At 35.5% G+C, this 21,232-nt stretch overlaps 1 protein-coding gene across 2 annotated transcripts in view; it reads right to left on the bottom strand.

Annotated features, from left to right (window-relative positions):
• LOC310718184 (uncharacterized protein) overlaps positions 1-21,232 on the bottom strand; it is a 65,718-nt gene that overhangs the window by 3,835 nt on the left and 40,651 nt on the right. Inside the window, exons 19-64 of one of the 2 annotated variants that reach the window (XM_083526789.1) lie at positions 21,182-21,232; positions 21,022-21,066; positions 20,895-20,948; positions 20,251-20,295; positions 20,072-20,125; positions 19,686-19,730; positions 19,545-19,598; positions 19,342-19,449; positions 18,927-18,980; positions 18,611-18,664; positions 18,493-18,537; positions 18,336-18,389; positions 16,772-16,816; positions 16,236-16,289; positions 15,553-15,606; positions 13,788-13,841; positions 13,287-13,340; positions 13,109-13,162; positions 12,116-12,160; positions 11,988-12,032; positions 10,942-11,049; positions 10,781-10,834; positions 9,935-9,988; positions 9,236-9,289; positions 8,890-8,997; positions 8,751-8,804; positions 8,546-8,653; positions 8,414-8,467; positions 8,040-8,093; positions 7,727-7,780; positions 6,109-6,162; positions 5,784-5,891; positions 5,654-5,707; positions 5,475-5,528; positions 5,000-5,053; positions 4,834-4,887; positions 4,698-4,751; positions 4,568-4,621; positions 3,312-3,365; positions 2,565-2,618; positions 2,428-2,481; positions 2,298-2,351; positions 2,078-2,095; positions 1,937-1,990; positions 1,790-1,852; positions 1,515-1,680 (exon numbers count right to left, since the gene is read on the bottom strand). The exon at positions 21,182-21,232 is cut by the window's right edge and continues 3 nt beyond it. In XM_083526789.1, coding sequence (XP_083382915.1) covers positions 1,515-1,680; positions 1,790-1,852; positions 1,937-1,990; positions 2,078-2,095; positions 2,298-2,351; positions 2,428-2,481; positions 2,565-2,618; positions 3,312-3,365; positions 4,568-4,621; positions 4,698-4,751; positions 4,834-4,887; positions 5,000-5,053; positions 5,475-5,528; positions 5,654-5,707; positions 5,784-5,891; positions 6,109-6,162; positions 7,727-7,780; positions 8,040-8,093; positions 8,414-8,467; positions 8,546-8,653; positions 8,751-8,804; positions 8,890-8,997; positions 9,236-9,289; positions 9,935-9,988; positions 10,781-10,834; positions 10,942-11,049; positions 11,988-12,032; positions 12,116-12,160; positions 13,109-13,162; positions 13,287-13,340; positions 13,788-13,841; positions 15,553-15,606; positions 16,236-16,289; positions 16,772-16,816; positions 18,336-18,389; positions 18,493-18,537; positions 18,611-18,664; positions 18,927-18,980; positions 19,342-19,449; positions 19,545-19,598; positions 19,686-19,730; positions 20,072-20,125; positions 20,251-20,295; positions 20,895-20,948; positions 21,022-21,066; positions 21,182-21,232 — 2,773 coding nt within the window. Of the gene's footprint in view, positions 1-1,514; positions 1,681-1,789; positions 1,853-1,936; positions 1,991-2,077; positions 2,096-2,296; positions 2,352-2,427; positions 2,482-2,564; positions 2,619-3,311; positions 3,366-4,567; positions 4,622-4,697; positions 4,752-4,833; positions 4,888-4,999; positions 5,054-5,474; positions 5,529-5,653; positions 5,708-5,783; positions 5,892-6,108; positions 6,163-7,726; positions 7,781-8,039; positions 8,094-8,413; positions 8,468-8,545; positions 8,654-8,750; positions 8,805-8,889; positions 8,998-9,235; positions 9,290-9,934; positions 9,989-10,780; positions 10,835-10,941; positions 11,050-11,987; positions 12,033-12,115; positions 12,161-13,108; positions 13,163-13,286; positions 13,341-13,787; positions 13,842-15,552; positions 15,607-16,235; positions 16,290-16,771; positions 16,817-18,335; positions 18,390-18,492; positions 18,538-18,610; positions 18,665-18,926; positions 18,981-19,341; positions 19,450-19,544; positions 19,599-19,685; positions 19,731-20,071; positions 20,126-20,250; positions 20,296-20,894; positions 20,949-21,021; positions 21,067-21,181 lie in introns of those variants that run through there. The other variant, XR_014531062.1, reaches the window with a different exon arrangement.

Raw genomic sequence — 21,232 nt, 5'->3', positions numbered from 1 at the left:
TGTTAAAGTTTGAAATATCCAATAAATTTCGTTCCACTTCATGATTGTGTCCCACTTGTTGTTGATTCTTCACAAAAAATTACAGTTTTATATCTTTATGTTTGAAGCCTGAAATGTGGCAAAAGTTCGCAAAGTTCAAGGGGGCCGAATACTTTCGCAAGGCACTGTGTATATTACATTACTGTCTTTACAATAAATTGTATTATGTCTCATTGTACAATAACTTTGTGAACTATAACATTGTAAATAAAACTGCATTAATTAAGGAGACTACAGAGTCATGTTTTTTATTTATTTTGAATATTAGAACATAAATGAGAGTAACCATGGCAACTGTCATTTTATTATAATTCTTTGTATAACGCATCATATATTTTTGTCCCGTGGCCCTCTATTAAGTTTGATTTTTGGGCACCTTTGTTTTACACTAGAATGTTATTTTGCTGAGTTTGAGTTTATGTGCTGTGTTTATTTGACTTGTGAGGGTCATGTCTACAGATAGATTAGTTCTCCTATCTTTTAAAATGGCCGATACGCCTCTGATATTATACATATCTTGTTACATTCACCTCGGTAAAATGATGATTAATATAATAAAATAATATAATTCTAGGAAAACAATGAACAACAGGATGACGTTACTGTAACATTACTGATATTTGTGTGATAATAGCACAGACATGTTTACATTCTTCATACCGCAGCAACTTGCTGATAATTAATTTGATTAAAAATGAATATCCTTTTCATTTAATGTTATGTTAACCAAAACAAGTAAATATATATAAACAGCAAAGCCCTGTGTCCAGGAGCCTTTCCTGTGGAAGGTTTATCTATGTTACATATGCACAAAGCACTGCTACTGGAGAAAGCTATAGAAATTCTACATTTACAGAACATAACATACTGGCACAGAATAATCTGTTTATTAATAGCCCTAGATTACATGACATGTTCATCATACCATGTCCCTGTGAGTTAGCTGTTACTATAGAAACTATAACGTGTTAAACCAAGTACATTAATATGCATAAATGATTTGAATTACAGCCAGTACTACTGTCAGAGCTGCTGTTATATAAAATGAATCAACACCTTCTGTCCATTTAGATTAAAAAAAAATCTAACAACATTGTGGTTGCTTAATAATTTGTGGCTGAAATATTACCTCTTTACTTTTTTATAAGATCAGAAATCATGGATTGTCAGTTTGAATAAGGCCAATGGTCAAAGGGCCACATACTTTTGAGCATATATTAAACAAATCCACAAAGAACTTAAATAACCAGCTAGTCAACAATATAGTATATGGTATAGGGGAAAAAAAAAAAAAAAAAAAAAAAAAACAAATATATATATATATATATATATATATATATATATATATATATATATATATATATATATATATATATATATACATATATATACACACACACACACACACACACACACACACACACACACACACACACACACACACATATACTGGTTGCAAGGAATATGGACTATACCATCAGTGTAATTCGGGTGGCATATCATCAGCTCCAAACAGGTGGTTGCCGGATGCTCTTTAGTGCCATCAGGTGGATCTACAAAGAGCCGCAGGTCTTGCTGTAAGGAGTTGAGGAGATTTCTGATGAGAGGGTAGTTGGGCCCATCTGATTGGTACATAAGGCCCTGATTTGGGGGAAAGAAAACACAGTAACACAGACAGGAATTTATGTTGTCTATTAATGATTAGAACAACAGATCATGAAAATGTAATTTTCCTGTTTGAGTTACATGCCTTTAGCTGAGCCATTGTGAGGTTTAGAGATATTCCTGGTGGTCCTGGAGGACCAGGTGGTCCCTACAACAAGCATCAGAAAGTGTCAGTAACTACAAAACACGTCAATATAAGCTCATAATATAGGAATAGGAATATTGCACTCACAGGTAACCCTTTTATTCCAGCACGTCCAGGAAGACCAGAAAAACCCTTTAATCCCTGAGAATAAAACAGGATTGTGTTAAAGATGCACACATGACATTTACAAAATGCACAATTTCTTAATTTCCAGCCTTCAAACATTACCTTTCCTCCAAACAGGCCCTGTGGTGGAGAGAAGAGATCAGAATTAACAGAGTGTAGATCAGTACTTCAGAAAGGATCATTTTCTTCTCTAAGTGCTTAGAAGACTTCATTAGCACACCATTAACTGTCCTGTGAGAGCTCTGTATGAGCTCTAATCTGACTCTGACTAATGCAAATGAAGCTAAATATTTTAATAGCATCATCATTAGAGATAACTTACAGGCATTCCAGGAAAACCTGGGTTCCCTTGTCGCCCCCGTGGTCCAATATCACCCTAAAAACAACAATATTTCTAATATCTGTACAACTTTTGAATGTTGATTTGGTGTATTTTGGATTAAGCAAAACACCTGCTCTCCTTTTGGCCCGTCTTTACCGATTTCTCCAACAAACCCCAGTGTTCCCTGAAATACATGTGATGACTTTAAGCACATGCACATGTAATATTTATCAGGATACAACAATGCTGTAAATAAATGAATGATACCTTAATTCCATCAATTCCAGGTGGTCCGTGTGGTCCCATTTCCCCCTTTTCTCCCTGTATGCGGGGAAAAAATGCAACATTATATAATGGAAAAATATATATTTTTTTATATAATAAGGTGCAACAATAAGATATTGTGCAATTCTGTAAAATCTAGTATAGTGAACATGCTATTAATATATAAAAAAATTAAATCAGAAAGATGCAAGTGAATAATGTATTATAATTGGCCTGTGACTTCAAACCATGCATATATATATATATATATATATTTTAATATTATCTGTGCTTTTTGTCACCAAGAACATTACTTTCATTTTATTTTTATAAAATCATAAAAAAAAACATTGTCTACCTATAGTACATAGTTATAAAATCCATATACAAAACCACTACACAGGTCATACAAAACAAACAAATAAATAAAAAAATTTAAATACAACAGCTCTCAATATTCCCTGAAAAGAGTCATGCCAAAGAATTGTCTTGTTTGCGAAGTACCTCTCCTTCACCTTTACTATCTTGTGAAGTCTAAGTATACACAAAAAGTCAAATTATGTGAGTGAACTGAATATTAATAGTCATCTAGGGGTCTGTTATATGGATATTACTGACATGTAGGCCGTCTCAGTGAAAAGGTCTATACTTTTAGCCTAGTAAATCGCACATAAATTATGTTTCACATACATTCAAATATAATACAAAAATCTTAAAAATATGACACAAGCCTTTTTAATCATATGGTACCTGTGGTCCTTGTTCACCTTTTATTCCTTTTTCTCCATTTATCCCAGGTAAACCCTGCAGCAGAGATAATGCAGATGCCGAATATATAAGAGTGACAAACCAGCCGATTTGTACAGTTTATCCACAATGTAAAATAAATAGGAATAAATGATTTGATCAAAACAAAAATGCAAGAGTGAGAAGGATAATAATTAGGCTTTCTAATAAAGCCTAAAGAAATAATGTATAGTCCCTAATGGGACAGGTAGGGCAGCAGATCTGGCGTCTATGATAAGTCATTTAGACACGAAAGTACAGTATAAAAAAAAAACAATGATGCAACATTTTGGACAGTCGTGTCAATACTTGATGTCCCAACATGTTATTTTCTTTTACACCTCTGAACTCTTAAAGGTTAATCCACTACATCATTACATAAGCAAAGTGCAGATGAAATACCACTGCACTTTTTTTGGAGGAACAGAGTACCGTAATTTTCCGGACTATAAAGCGCACCCATATATAAACCGCACCCACTGAATTTTACAAATATTTTTATTTTTAACATAAATAAGCCGCACTTGTTTATAAGCCGCTACATGTACTTTACACAGGCCTTAACGAAAGACACGTTACACACGATGTTGCGCTTCCTTTAGGAGCATAGCGGTATTTTGGGAATATCCTGGCACTGCATTACCGGTATTACTGCGTGTGTGTGAGACTGAGGATTATGTCCTTATTATTTACTGATGCTTATTTCTAAGTTTCTTTGACTAACCTATAACGCTGTTGCCAAGAAAAATAAAAAAGCACGAGTTTTGGAAACCTGTCTGTGCTTATATGATTTCTGTTGCAACTGGAGTTAGTGAGCTCTCCCTTCACCCAGACTCAACGCGTTACAACGGCTTGTATCTAAACAGTAGCCGACCAAGAAAGTCATTGTTCACTGTTTTCCTCCTTCCTTTCACAACTATTTCTCTCGGGAGTTGTTTTCTTTTGGCATCGTCGTGCATTTAAAAAAAAACAACGTTTTTTTTCTCCCGATGCCGTGCAGCTCAGAACACAGGTGAGGTGCATTTTTTCGTTTCCATTCGGAAATTTCATTGGTCTTATGTTATGGGGTTCAGTTTTTTGGCTTGAAGTTTGTGAAACCGGGAAAAACCCAGGAAAAATTAATAAATTTGCCGCTTCGTTGTTTAAGCCACGGGGTTCAAAACGTGGGAAAAAAAGTAGCAGCTTATAGTCCAAAAAATACAGTATGTTATATAACTCACATATGAACCTGGCCTTCCTGCTGGTCCAGTCCACCCCACAGCCCCTCGTTGTCCCTAAAAAATACAACCATTACAAAAAATACAGGAAATTGGAGATCAAAATCAGTTATTCAAAAGTAATTATATTTACTTTCACTCCTCTGATCCCTCTTGGTCCTTTCTGTCCAGCTTTCCCTCTTTTGCCCTAAGAAAAAAAAAATATTATTTTAGTTGTTTCTAATATTTGATGTACATTTAATAACTGTGTGTTTAGAATCTTTACTTACTGGTCGTCCAGGGTTCCCAGTAATTCCAGGTTGCCCATCTCGGCCATCTTTCCCCTGAAACAGACAAGCACTTCTAATCAATACCCAGAACTGGATTTGATTCATGATTACTAGTCGTAAGAAAAAGGGAAATCATTTTATTTGACAACAAAAAAAATGTCCTGACCTTCTGGCCTTTCTGTCCACCCCGTCCACTGATCCCAGGTCTGCCCTTTGGACCCTGAAAAAAACATAGTATGGAAAGCATACAGGAGGTAACATGGTGTCGTTTAAAAGCAACTGTACAAAAGACTAAAAAAAAAATTTTTTTATCTAAAATTCAACACTGAGTGATAAAATAGTAGGGTGTAAAATTTAAGGTCTCTTTAATGCCACAAAGATAAATTCTATTGAAATAAAAACATCACCAGGTCATCCCTCAAACCAACCCATTCCATTTGCTTTTGCTAAGGAGCAGAGCTAATGTCCTGAATTGGAAAAACTATTCAAATTCTTTGCAAATCGAATTACATAATGTATTCCCACAGAAACAATCATTTTAAGAAAAAAAAGCCTTTATTAAATATAAATTATGAAAAGGATATAGACCCACACTCTGGGTGTAATAATGACTACTACATATGAGAGACTGAAACACTGACCTGAGATCCTGGAGGCCCAGCAGACCCCAGAGCTCCCATTGCCCCTTGAAGGCCCTGTACACAGGACAAGATCTTGTTGCTAGAAATACTTGGTACTTGGTGTAAGCCTGAATCATCTGCTTAACATTTACAGCATAATAAATAAATAAATAATATATAATAAGTAAATATTAGTATACCTCTAATCCCGGAAGTCCTGAAGGCCCTCTGATTCCAGGAAAGCCATCTGGCCCCTGAACAATTAACAAAATTATTGCAACAGGTTTTTTTAAATAAGAGCAAAAGAACAGCACTTTATTTGAGACTTACCACCTCTCCTGGAGGCCCTGGCCTGCCTGGGTCACCTTTTGAACCTTCAGGTCCTGGTAAACCTTTAGGGCCTGTCAAGCCTTCAGCGCCTCTGGGACCAGGAGCTCCCTGAGGATTCAGTATGTGATCACTTTATGGGAATTTATGGTGATATACAGGGAGGGAGGGAGAGAGAGAGAGAGAGAGAGAGAGAGAGAGAGAGAGAGAGAGAGAGAGAGAGAGAGAGAGAGAGAGAGAGAGAGAGAGAGAGAGAGAGAGAGAGAGAGAGAGAGAGAGAGAGAGAGAGAGAGAGAGAGAGAGAGAGAATACATAGTGAAGTACCAACCTGTGGTCCAGGTTTTCCCATCTCATCCTTTAGTCCTCTTTGTCCAGTTGCCCCCTGTGACAGAGTATACAAAGACATGTATTCTAAAATAATGACAACATAATGATGAGATTCATAACCATAAATTGGAATAAACAATGTAAAATGGCTAAAATAATACAATGGGATTAAATAAGAAATTCATAAAAGTTAATTTACTGCTGCAATAAATTAATAGTCCATCATTAAAGAGCAACAGTTATGTTTCTGTTCTTTGTACTGAAGAAATGAGCTGGTTATTTAAAGCATTTATGTCACTAACCATTAAAAAAAATATTTTGTATAAGTATATATATATATATTTATATTTAAGGTTTCCAAACATACAAATGGGGGAAATAATTATTTGATCCCCCGCTGATTTTGTGAGTTTACCCCAGTCTGGTGCAGGTTTACAATCTTGTCCCTGACGTCCTTTGACCGCTCTTTGGTTTTGTTCATGTTGGTGGAGAGATTTGAATAGAAGAGGTTGATTCTGTGACGTGTGTCTTTTATACACATAATGAGTTGATATTAGGAGTTCGTTCCTAAAGGTACAGGACTAATTTGGGTGTGTGGGAGTCAGATTTCTTGCTGGTTGGTACAGGATCAAATACTTATTTCACTCCAGCAAATACAAATTCGTTTTTAATTTTTCTCTTTAATGTTTTTGGGTTTTTTTTTATGAATTATTTTTCATATTCTGTCTTTCTCTGTTAAAATGAACCTACCATAAAAAGTCTAGACATGTTAATTTCTTTGTAAGGGGTAAATTTACAAAATCAGCAGGGGATCAAATAATTATTTCCCCCACTATACAGTATTTGCTTGGGTTTAGCACAACTAACCACTTTATAAAAAAAAGATCTGATTGGTCAGATGGTGTTGATAATATTTTTGTAACAGTAGATAGTGCCAGCTATAAATTCACATTTTACTGTATGAAAAGCGTCTCCAGTGTAACCCATTGTAACCACATGGTTTTAACCATTGTTGCTTTATAAGAGGTATGTAGAAGTATCTCTGCTTTGTGTTTCGCTATTTAGTATTTTTCGTTATTATATATATATATATATATATATATATATATATATATATATATATATATATATATATATATATATATATATATAAGTGCGAGTAGCTGAGTGGTTTAGACATTGAACACTGGACTTCTGATTGGATGGTTGGGAGTTTCAATCCCAGCACCACCAAGCTGTCACTGCTGCACCCATGAACCAAAGCCCTTAACCCGAAACTGCTCAACTGCATAAATGAGATCTTTTCTCAGTATTTCACTGTAAACACATAGTATACAGTATATTCTTATAAAAAATGCATAATCTAGAATTTGTAAGTTTTTAAATGGTTCCTAAGCAGTAGAAACGATTGGCTCATTGAGGAGACTCCTGAAAAGAGCATACAACCAAAAGTATGAATGCTTTTTATATAACTAGGAACCCTTAGCTATTTAAAGAACCCTTTAGGAATTCTTGACTTGAACACTTAAAAATGCTGGGGTGTTTCTTTACAATTCTATATGCATCAACACACTCAGCCAGACCACATTGTAGCTAAACAAAAAAAGATAACACATTACCTGCTTACCAGGTTCCCCAAGCGCTCCGGGTACGCCATTAATGCCAGGATCACCCTGAAAGACAAAAAAAAAGAAAATGTGTGTATTTACTTAATTATGATCTACAGTGGTGTGAAAAAGTGTTGGACCAGATAACACAAGTGAACACAACATGCAGTTTTTAAATGAAGGTTTTTTTTTAATGAGGTAAAACAAAATCCAAACCTACATGGCCCTGTGTGAAAAAGTGTTTGCCCACTGTTCACACCACTGTATATGTCTTTTACTTACACATGAAGAAGATGGAAAACAAATACAAGAAGTAATTAGATACCTTCGGCCCTGGTTGTCCATCTTTACCTGGCGATCCTCTGAATCCCATCAGACCCTGTGATTAAACAAGCAAACAAATGCATTAAATGTGTACATAACAAACCATTATCAATACTTCCATCCAAATAACAACTGCAAACTTCTAAATAATGTTATAAAACAATGCTTAGTTACAGGAGGCATTTTTTTCTACTTGCATGATTTGGTTTCACTTGTCTACATTTAGCTTTACTAACCCTTCATACTGTAAAGCGACATTTCGGGCATTCTCTGTCTCTGCCACAATCATAAAGCACAAGGATATATATGAAATATACAAAATGTGCATTGAAAGCAGAATAAGTGGATTACTATTCCACTTTTGCATTAATGTACCTCCAATCCCAACAGTCCTGCTGGTCCAGGTTTCCCCATCAGTCCACTTTGACCCTGAAAAACACATCGTTATAAGAATGATTAAATCAGAAAATGCAGAAAAGAAAAAGCCAAACTAAGGTGAGCACTCACAATAAATCCAGCATAGCCTTTATCACCCTTTTGCCCTCTTGATCCTTGGGCCCCAAATATTCCTGGATGCCCAGTGTCCCCAGGGAACCCCTGCATCCCAGGGTCACCCTGAAAATCATGAAAAAAAAGCTCCAAATTGACACTTAAACCGTAGAATCCCTAAAAACAAATGTTATAATCAAATATTTCTCACAACTCAGTTTACCTTCTGTCCTTTAGGGCCTGGATCACCTTTTCTGCCCTCAAGTCCTGCAACCCCCTATAAAAAAAAAAATCATGATACATTCTGTGCCCAATGTTTAACAAAAATTATGAGAAAAAAGTAATTAATGGAGGACATGAACCTCTTTGCCACTTGGTCCTCTCTTTCCCTGCATCCCTTGAGATCCTTGTTGACCCACCTCTCCTGGAATGCCTATTGGTCCCGGCTTTCCAACAAGCCCGGCTGAGCCCTATAAAACAAATTCAAGAAATAGAATACAAAAAATACAATGTTGAAAAACCAAACCCTGAACCAGCGCCACAGTAAAAATAAATAAATAAATACATTTTATATTTATATATATATACACACACACACACACACACACAAAAAGTACAATCTCATATCTGAGTTATTATAAAGTGTAAATAATTTATGAAGCTGCATTTGAAGGAATGTGATTGTGGTATTATCTCAGGCTCACTCACATGTTCCCCCTTTCTCCCTGATGCCCCTTCAAACCCCCGAGGACCAGGAAATCCCTGCGTAGACACAAACACAGACTTTATTACCATCAGATTTCCATCTGCAGTCTACATGCGGTAATATAAAAAATGGATGCCAATAAGTAATAAGTAAATATTAATGATAATCTAAGAATATATTGGGTACATTATTTGGTAGCGATCCAGTGCAAGAATGTCTCATACACTCTATTGCCAAAAGTTTGCGGACACCTAGTGATAAGTATGGTATGTGTTTTTTGAGCATCGCATTCCACATTTAGTCCCAATTTGCCCTTATAATTCTTGGTGAGGAGAGGAGGCCTGGGGTGCAGATAGTCTTCCAATTCATCCCAAAGGTGTCCAGTAGTGATGAGATCAGAGCTCTATAGCAGGCCATTCAAGATCTTCCTCTCCAAACCATGTAAACCATATCTTCAGGGAGCTCGATTTTTGCACAGGGGCATTGCCATGTTGGAACAGGTTTGTGTTTCTAAGTTCAAGTGAACACAAAATTTTATCATATCACATTTAAAGAAATCCTATACAACTGTGTACCTCAAGCTTTGTGGTAACAGCTTGGGGAAGAACCACACATGGCAGGAAAGTTCATGTGTCCCAATACTTTTGTCCATATAGTGTACCATAAGCCATGACCTGTTAAAAAGAAGAAACTGGACTAACCTGCTGTCCAGACAGACCAGTAGATCCAGGGACACCTGAAGGTCCTGGTGATCCCTTAAATAACATTAATGTCCAGTTACACGCAATATCACATTAAACATCCATTAATATGTATCCGATCAGATTTGCCTAGTGAGCCTTATTTTTAACTTGTTTGTAAATTCAGTGATACATTTGTATAAGTACACTGTCCCTAGTAGGATAATTATATATTATGAAGCAATGTTTATAATAAATGAGTAGGGAGGAATATACTTGGCGGGCTGCTATAGGAAAATATCATTTTAATAACACAAACAGTAATCAATAATTCACTGATCCCATACAAAAATGTATTATTTTCCTCTAACAGCATGGTTATTATATTTAAAAGCATGTATATATTATATACTATAGCAAATGTCCAACAACTATAAAGTTTTATTAAGTAAACTTGGAGCTTCACCTTTGACTGTAACAAAGCGCTGACACAACAATCCTTTCAGAAATCCCAAATTGCCGTCTTTTCACACAACTCTGTTAATCCGCATTGGCAAAATGTCTGCTATACAATTCATTTTTTTTTGTTTAAGTTGTTACTATAGAAATTATAACATTCTATTAATGCCAATGTTACTATTCAATAGTTTAACATCATGTATTTGTTTAAAAATGTGTCTGATATAATTATAAATCACTTTAATACCCACCTCCTAAACAATATGTTATAAATCTGCTTACATCTGAACTGAAATACAGTTACTACATGCACTGTGCTGAACAGGATAAGCACACTGTGTTGTTAACTATAGAGAATCACTAACCAAAGCATACTGAGTTGAAATAAACCCTTTTTATATCTGATACCTGTTGTCCTTTCTCTCCGGGTGGTCCGACTCTCCCATCAGCTCCTGGTGCTCCCTGACAAGTAAGTCATAAGTAATCGTTATCAGTAAACATGTAGGCTACAGTTTATTTCCTATTAGTTTGCAGCAGTATAATGAATAAAATCAGCAGTACACACTCACTGGCAACCCAACAGGCCCCATGTTTCCACTTGGTCCTTGTGGTCCAGGACTGCCAGCAGGACCAGGTTTCCCTGGTGTGCCTACAAAGCCTGGTTGCCCTGCTGAACCCTAAAATGTTCAAGAGTGTTAAATATCCAGTAGCATTCCAACTAGTTCCACCGTGTGGACATATAGTTTATAAAGGTAGGTTTAAACACTAACACAAGTGCTTGGGTGAAAATTGTCTTTTTGTGAATTTTTTTCAGCAAAAGGAAATGTATTGTAGGTACAAAATCAGCTCCCGAGTTAAACATATGCATTATGCATTTATTATGTATAATATAATATAATATAATATAATATAATATAATATAATATAATATAATATAATATAATATAATATAATTATCAGTTAACAGTAATATAATTATAAGAAAGCAATAATCACCAGGTGGTTAGTGTGTGCATTTATTTTTCCCATGCGGACGTTTATGTCCTCAATTGTTTCATTCGTCTTGAACCACAACCATGTTAAAGAATTTTAGTTAATAATAAATTACATATTGTATGGTTAATCCATGTATGGTTACAGTTAATATGATGGAAAGTCTACAAAACAAATTAGTTTCTGTTACCACTCGCAACAGTACATAAAAGCTATATCTAGTCATCCTCACACCAGCTGTGCTCTGTTTTGCTGTTAACAACCCAACAAACACAAAACTTGTCATGGTACTGAGAAACTGAAAGTCACGGCTTTAAGATGACTAAACACAGGCACTGGGGACTCCTTTTAAAAATCCAAAACATCTGCTCACAAAAACATCCTTGTTCCCACTAATTGTGCATGTTTTCAAATCTATTTTAATTGGAGGTCACTATACAAGTCTCTTTGCAAGTTGTTACTATAGAAACATTGATATATTAAATAAATAAAATAAATAAAAACCTGTGATTTGACTTCTAGCCAAGGTTACATTTAGAGCTACTTTATGAACAATGAATCAACACCAATCATTTAATACCTTTGACTGTACAACAAAGTATTAACAATAGGAGATACTCACAGGTGGTCCTTCTATACCAGTTGGTCCTATCTCACCTTGGCGGCCCTACAAAATACAAGATGATATTTAAGACAAAGTTACTTGTCCTTAAGATATTTTTTCTAAAAAGAAATTGATCAACACTACACCTGAGGTCCAGGTGGGCCTCTCTCTCCAGGTATGCCAGGAGGACCCTAAATATAAGGGGGGAAAAAAGGAAAAAACTAAACAAAACAAACAATATGTCTTGAATAATTTTGGAGGAGTGATCAATCATGTTTAAAAGACACAATTGTCATACAAAATGTCATACAATTTTCCAGATAAATATGAAAGCTTCACAATGCTGCCATGGCATTCTTCATTGCTAGGTTTCTTTCTGTCCCAAAAATTAGCCCCCCACCTCCCAAATTGATCAAGTCAAGAAGCTTTTATTGTCGTTTCAACCATATATAGCTAATGCAGTACACAGTGAAATGAGACAGCGTTCCTTCAGAACTCTGGTGCTAAATAAAACAACATAGAGCGACATCACACAACATAGAGCTACATAACCGAACACAGAGCTAAGAGCTGAATTCAGTGTCCTTGTCACATAAAGTGCATTGTGTGCAACCCGAGTGCAAAAAGTGCAGACAAAAGACAAACAAACAACCTAAGACAGTGTGGGACAGATGCACAAAACACATAATTGCGCCGACCAGTAAACCTACTATGTAATATACAGTGAGGAAAATAAGTATTTCAATACTCTGCTATTTTACATATAAAATAAATAGTTTACAAATCATATATTGTGATTTCTGGATTTTTTTTTCCAGATTATGTCTCTCACAGTGGATATGCACCTAAGATGACAATTTCAGACCCCTCCATGATTTCTAAGTGGTAGAACTTGCAAAATAGCAGGGTGTTCAAATACTTATTTTCCTCACTGTACATTACAATGTGCACAAGAGAAACCTATAAACAAGAGTGCACTTGTGAATCAGACTGCACAACTCAGCTCTTTTCTCTTAAAAAGCAAATCATGAGCCACAACAGTACCAGGTAAATTAAACTTAAATTGTAATTCATCTAGCAGGCAACATAATAAACTGCTCATATTGTAGAACATTAAGCAGTAGTATACTGTAGCTTACAGGGAGTCCTCTCTTTCCAGGTTTACCAACAGTTCCTCTTACACCAGGCTCACCCTAAAAATAATAATTAAATGTAAGGACATTTGCAGCAATATATATAAAATCAACAAAAATAAATATTAAGTAGTTTAGTGGGTTCCTTTCCTACTTTTTAAAACATCATAACAAATTTTCTTACCCGTTCTCCTATATGGCCGGGTCTACCATATAGGCCTCTCGTCCCTGGATAACCCTGGGAGAGCATCAAAAATTACATTTAATTACAGACACCCAAACAATCTAGATATGCTGTTATTTTATTAAGGTTTATGGTGCAGTGTGCATTGTTTAAACATGTTTCACATGACAATCATGCACTGTAATGCTTAAGGTATTCTTCCTAGTTCAGAACTGCTTAGTCAACTAAAAAAAAAAATCTTCAGGAGTGATGGGAAAAGTTAGAGAAAAGCTTGTCTATGTTTTTTTTTGCAATTAAAATTCATCTCTGAAAATTACATATTGCTCCTTCAAATGGCTAAGCGAGGTTTCAAATAGAAGCGCATAACGGGTGACACTGTTATAGTCTCAAAATTAGAGATAAACAATTCCTGATTGAACACAATGTGAGATTACAAAGGCACTAATGTTTCAGCTCTTTCAGCTCAGTGTCGAGGCAACAATATGACTGGATTATACTTACATACATTCCCACAGGGCCCTGTGGACCTTCGACACCTGGCTTTCCTGCCAAACCCTGATAAACAGTAAGTATATTTAACAAGGTTATACAGAAAATACTCCATTGTGATTAGCATAAGACTAATGATTAGCACTATAATATATTACAATTATGTATAAGACCAAAATTAGTCTACCATTATTTTAATGTATAAAAAAATCTAACTGTAATTTTTCATCATGTCATGACTAACAGCACAGGTGGTCATGCGGCACACAGCAAAACAGTAAAAACGCTGGGTTAGGATGCATATATATTAGAGATGGAAGGTTTCACCAGTTCACACCAGTGCATTGGCATAATGTTAACGGTGTGATGCATTGATTTAAAAAAAAAAGTGCATTAGATACGAGTTGGCATTTGCACACGATCCATCGTTTTTAACATATTTGCATCAGTAAAAAGATGATTTATTTATATATAATTATTAGAAGATGCGTTATACTTTTATAATTTAAAAAGTGGGCAATAATCTGTGACCAGTAATTTATATGTAGATTTATTTCTCATCGCCAAACTGTTTCTCGAGCCTGTTCTCTCAGCACAACTGCTGCTATGTGAATATGACGTATCACAATACTACAGAGACCGAGGCGTGTCCTGAGAGTCAGAGTATGTATAGAATACAGATTTACATGGCAGAGGTAAAGCTGCATCTTCGTGGAGACAGAATAGTTAAAGAACATCTGGTTTCACTTTATCTTTTTTTTTGCAAAGGCATGTTTGTGAAATGGCTGTGCTTTAGTAAAAGGCACCTTTTACACTTTTGATACATTTTACAGTCAATTTATAATTTGCTGAACCAAAGAAATTAAAGCAAAATATCTGTACCATATTGAATTGCATAGAATCATTTTTTTCATTGCATCGTATTGCGCTGAATCGCATTGTGTTGAATTAAATCGAAATCAAATCGAACTGTATTAGAAGTGAATCATATCGCATCGCAAACCAAAGCTGCTTCGCATGTATCTTTAATATATTGTGCCATTGGCTATGCATCGAGATGGGAATCGCATTGCCCTCATTTATGGAGATGTACAGTATATTAGCGATGTGCATCTCCATAAATGAGGCCAATGCAATTCCCATCTCAATGCATAGCCATTAAAAGGTGCAATTAGTCAAGCTGCTGTGGTATCCAATTGCTAATTATAAAATAGCTTGTGTTGTAGCTCTATGTTGTTTTGTTTGTTGTTGTTTAGTGTAGCACCAGGGTTCTGGAGGAACATTGTCTCATTTTTACTGTGTACTGTGTACCACTGTGTATAGTAGAAATGACAATAAAAACCTCTTGACTAATGTCTTTCTTGACTTGACTAATTAATGGCTATGTGCCCCAAATATTTAGCTCTAACAAGAAAAACATAGCTCATGCCTGTGAAACCAGCTAATTATTTGTGTGCAGGCAGTTTGGATATTTCTATGATTATAAATAGGTTTTATTTAGCACAGTTTTTGAATTCAAACAATCCCACCATTCCCCTTTGTAGAGTTCAAAAACAAAACACATTGTTGGTTCTACCAGAGACGTGAACTAAAAAGTGCCTAAAGCACAAAGTGGCACCTAATTAGAGTGAAAATTTAAAAAATATCTTTCTCAAGGGTTCTACAAATAATTAATAGAGTCTAAATGATTTTTGTTTAGAAAAAGCCCTTTACAGGATCTACATAAAAGTTTTAAAAGATCTCATATATGGAACAAAATGGTGTAGGAAAAACTCACCCTCTCTCCTGAGACTCCTGGGCTGCCATCTTGACCAGGCCGACCAGGGGATCCCTAAATTGAATCATTTTAATTAAAATAAAAGAATACTGATCACCAAAGGTTTTGAAATAGGTTTTTGTTCCTGAAGCTTTTTCTGAAACATTTGTCGGCATCATTGCTTCTAATAAGCAGAGCACTTCACTGCTGGCCATATACTGTATGTGCGCTAACAAAATCATTAATAAATACTTTAATGATTATTTTGTCCTAAATAAATGGTTATATATGAACTTAACAAGCATTTGTATCTTAAAACCCAATTTTAAGTATCAGTATCATTGTAAACATGAAAAAACCCAGAAACTTAACAGTATTTGGAGGCGAAATATATAATAATAAAAAAAAAGATATCTAAATTAAAAAAAAATATTTAAATACATTTTTACTGTACATTCACCTACATTCTCTTCTACCATAAGTAAGATTTTGGGATTATAATACTTAAATGTGCTCTTCATAATTTCTAATAATGTTTCTAGTTTGCTACTGATTATATAACCCTGACCCTAAAAATGTGTAATTTATAGCGTTTAGCTAGTTTATTTGTTTTACACTTTTGTTTACAGTTTTATAAAGCAGAAATAATACAAATACACCACAGTGATAATAATGAAAGTAGCTGTAAAATTGTGAATCTTTACCGGCGCACCCATGGCTCCGCTTTTTCCAGGTTCTCCAGCTAATCCATGAAAACCCTAGATTTGACAAAATACACATTAACTTTAACACTGTACATATTCATATTTCACTTTATAGATGTCACATGCCCATAAATCAGGCCATCGCACACACGTCTCAGAGACATCCAACACTGAGACTTTGACTTTGTACAAGATGTTCTTGTCAAACCTGTACGTTTTACTGAAAGAGATTTTCATGGCCACAGGATGCTTAAATCCTGTTAAAGTTAACTATGTGTGATCTTGTTGGCTTCCCTGTGTGACATTTACGTGCTTATGAGCAAAGTGTACATTTCCAGGTTCACTGGCTACACACAATGTGTCAGTTTTTTAAAGGCACACACGACCCTCAGACCCAGCAGTCACATCCTCATTCATTCTATTAGCATTTTACTAGAGTTTAAAAAGGTAAAGGTCATGTGTGACTTTTGCTTTATTTTGCCCAAGTCTGCTGCAGCTGAACATTTTATTAAAACACTAATAATAACAGCTCTCACGTTGGGTCCTTTATCTCCCGGGCTTCCAACTGAACCAGGAACACCCTAGAAGCGAAACAGATGAAACATGCAACCTTATTATTTTAAGATTTCATTGTTATAAAACAGCATATGACATAAAAAAAAACATATGGGTAAACACAGGTGAGCATAAAAATGTGCATTTACTCCTTTAAATTCAATAATTTATGGTATTTTGGTAACTATGACTAGAGGTCGATTGATGCATCGATATTTGATTGCAGGAACTATCAGCTATCGGACAAATCCATACAGATATATATTTTTAAACCCAGTATCCATTATTATCGTCGGTTAATTAATCAGTTATCGAAAAGTACGATCCAATCGGACAACCTCTACCTATGCAATTTCCTTCGTATCCTTATTGACTGGATTTTTTCTGCTTTATTCAATAAGTTTTGGAGTATTTATTCTTGTCTTGGCCTGTGCAAAGCTGTAGTACAGAATCATACTAATGCATTTTATATTATATTGACTTTTTTGGGGTGTAATTAGAGCCCAAAACATGAATATTAGAATGACACCCATCTGAAGTTTAAGGGCAGATTTTTGTGTAGGAAAAAAATGCCAGTTTCTTTCCTGTCCTTTATTTTGGTTTTTTCTTTAACCTTAATCTCCTACAAGAATTGTAGAATCTTGTTATGAACTTCTATCTGTAACCCCATTTTCATACAAAGACAAAGAGTCAAGTTTTTTCTGTGGTTGCCCCAGTTTATGTGAGATCCATGCTGAGTTTAGCCACTTCTAAAGATTTTCTTTCAATATATTTTTATTATACAATTAAATTTATAAATTTGCAACATTTGGCGGAGTCTAGTATCCAGAGCGAATTACAATTATTTTATTTATACAAGTGAGCAGTTGACGGTTAAGCGCCTTGCTCAAGGACCCAGCAGTGGCAGCTTGGTGGTGTGGGGATTTAAACATATGACCTTCCCATCAGATGTCCAACATCTTAAACACTGGACTACCACATGCCCCAGGTGTTTTTAAATGTGCTTTACAAAAGTATACAATTTATTTTGACTTGGTATGATACCAAAACCTAAAATTTTAGCCAAAGATCATACAAATACAATATCGTTATATTATTGTTAACTTTAGTCAGACTGAATACTCAATTCTGATTGGCTGGAAGATGTAAATTCACACCATTTAACAAAGAAGTTTAATTAGCACTCTAAATTATTGTACTATTAAACATCAATTAACTTGCAAATGACCATGGTATGACACACACCAGACCAACTCATCACTAAGGTTGGGACTATAATCCTAAAAAGTACACAATAAAGTCACAGCTTACAAGTTCATTCTCCAAACATTGGCAGTACACAAGCAGTTCTTTAGATAAATATATTAACTTTATTCTTTCTACTGGTTTTAATTTACAGATTTCAAAGTCTCCTATGGAATATTCTCTAAATCGCTACTTCCTTTAATCATTAGCCTTTGAAAACTTGTTCACACAAATAGATTATGAGGCATCGATATAAAGCAATTTGTAATGTGTTAAGTTGATAAGTTATAAAATGGGAACCTGTGTACCAGGCTTTCCATCTGCTCCCTCAGTCCCTGGTGGGCCTTTGAGACCCTGCCAACAGAGAACACACACAAAACACACAAACTGCATAACAGCAAACACTACAAACATATAGAAACATATATTTATTATAAACGTCTGTTTAAGGACCTACCGGTAGTCCAGACCCACCAGGTGGGCCACTTTGACCTTCTCGTCCCTGTAGAGAGAAAATGTGTTTAATGTTTTTTATTTCTTTTTTGTTTAAACATCAAATTAAAAGAGTATCTTACCCGTTGTCCTCTGATTCCTGTTATTCCATTGTGTCCAGATTCCCCTCTATTCCCCTTTGTCCACAATGAAGTGCAAAACCATACACAAAAATAGTGATGAGAACAAATCTGACAGCAAACTGCATACAATGTGCAGACCAGATGAATCAAGATCAGAGGACATTCTACATTAATGGATCTAGTTAAAATTTTTTCTTTTACAAGAGATTCTCTCAGCGAGGATGGAATAATTGTCAAGTGCTAAGCCCTTTTCCAGATGATCTTTGTCACTTATTGCTCCACCTGAAAGTCTTAAAATGCTTTAAACTGCTCTAACCTGTGGGCCCTCCTTTCCAACCATTCCCTGGAGACCCACTTCACCATCTTCACCCTGAAAAAATGACAGGAGGCAAAGAAATTGGGAGTAAAAAAGAAAAAAAAAGATCTTATCAATTAAGTATTTTATATATCGAACCTCTAATCTATGTCTCTATCAAAGCTCTAATTTGGAAACACTGTAAATCACCGCAGTGGAAGTTTCAGCATTATTTTGAAAGAATAAAGAGATTTCAAACAATATTTAGAAATTTGGTTTACATTAAACAGTGATGCCTTTGCAATGAAATCCTTATGATTTAATGATGTTTTTCTCCCTGGTAAATACTACAATCAAACAGTTTGTGATGGAGTGAAAATAAATCCTAAAATAAAAGTCTAACATTTGTGGTAGGTCAAGTTAAGTATATCCATACCTGGCTACCTGAAGACCCTGGTTGACCTTTGGCCCCGGGGAAGCCTATAAGACCAACATGGCCTCTCTCTCCCTGAGGGCCCATAATGCCTGGTGCTCCAGCTCCACCCTGATTGCAACAAAAACAAAAGATCAAATTAAATACTCTAATTTAAAGACTGTATTTCATTGTAATATTAGAGATTTTAGTTAAAGGATTATTACTCTTTCTCCTTTTGGTCCAGGATCACCTCTCTCTCCATCTGGACCTTTACAGCCCTAGATAATTTACGCAGATTTAAAAAAGTTAGCAAAACAGCAAGTTTCCCATATTACTGTGCGTGTTTTCAGTTTTAAGTATCTTACTGTGTTGCCTAGAAAGCCCTTCGAACCTGGATTTCCAGGTAAACCCTATTGAAGAAGAAAAATTATAAATAAATTTAAAAAAAAATTATAAAATTGAAATAAGAAAGGGACTATTAAAAAAAATGTGGTAATAAAAAAGTGGTAATAAATTCATTAATTTTGCCAGAGTGCACCTGATCCCTTTTTTACAGCTTTCTGATACTTTAGAATCATAAATGGTAAAATCTCTACACTTCTGTTTCCATCTGCTGGTTTCCAAATGGGGGAAACAAATTGTAACACTGTGACAATGGTGTTTTTCCATTAAGCAAAGAATAGAAAAATATTGTGCTTGATTATTGACATTGCAGCATGGTGATCATTCATGACATAAACATTTTTTTTACCATTGGCCCTTCAAATCCATGTAGTCCTTTGTTTCCCACTGGACCTTCGTGTCCCTACACAGAGAAATCACAGAGGCAAAACTGAACGTTTACAGTGTATTTAGATTATGATGCACATATTTCCAATTAAACATTTCAGACAAGCTTTGAAGCACACTAAAAATGGTATCAAAACTTACAATGTGACCTTTAAGTCCACGAGGTCCATCGTTTCCTGGTGGTCCCTGGCAGAATTTTTTTTTACAACATGTTAGACATGGTATAACACATATATGAAAAAGTATTGTGTAGTATTGTGTACAAAACAATTTTACTTTTCAAATATAAGGAAGGAAAATATGCATGTAATACTAATGTGAAAGCTAAAGTAAGAATGACATGCACAAAGGCCAAGTCTCATTCACTTTGTTTAATGTGCAAAGGTCACACCTCCTTAAACACCACTGACTCATTAAACAAACCAACACATATTGTCCAAGTCTAATTCATGACAACTGGCAGGCACAGAAGCCACACCTCCTTCTCTGAAACGGACTAGTTCAGAGGCCACACCCATTTTAATGAACTGATGGATACAGAGGTCAAACGCACTTTACTGAAACTGATAGGTAAGTAAAGCCACAACCACAATAATAAGATTGACAGGTGCAGAGACCACACCTCCTTTACTGAGACTGACAGGAAGAGAGGCCACACCTTCTTTACTGAAACTGACGGGTACAGAGGCCACACCCTCTTTAATTAACTGACGGGTACAAAGGCCACAACTCCTTCACTGAAATTGATAGGTACGGATGAAACACCTCCTTTCACTGCTGTTTACCTGTGGGCCAGGCAGACCAGGGAGGCCTCTGATTCCTTCTGTACCAGCAGGGCCCTGGAGGAATCAGACCGACACATAAAAAAGTATTTCAGCTAGAAATTACAATAGAAATGCAAACAGCACATACCTGAGGGCCTTTTCGACCCACTGGGCCTATAGGTCCAAACTCGCCCTGCAGGAAACAACAGCAATACAATCTATTGTAGTCTATATATACATATATTCTGACTGTATATTTTAAAAATTACAAACAACTTATTTTAACTAAGGTCTCTTTAAATACTTACTTCAGAGCCATTAACTCCCTGCACCCCAACCATCCCCGTAGCCCCTGGAGC

Source organism: Silurus aristotelis (genome assembly GCF_946808225.1).
Source record: "Silurus aristotelis genome assembly, chromosome: 23".
NCBI lineage: Eukaryota > Metazoa > Chordata > Actinopteri > Siluriformes > Siluridae > Silurus > Silurus aristotelis.
Note: the sequence above shows the minus strand (reverse complement) of the source record. Positions and strands in the feature narration are given on the sequence as shown.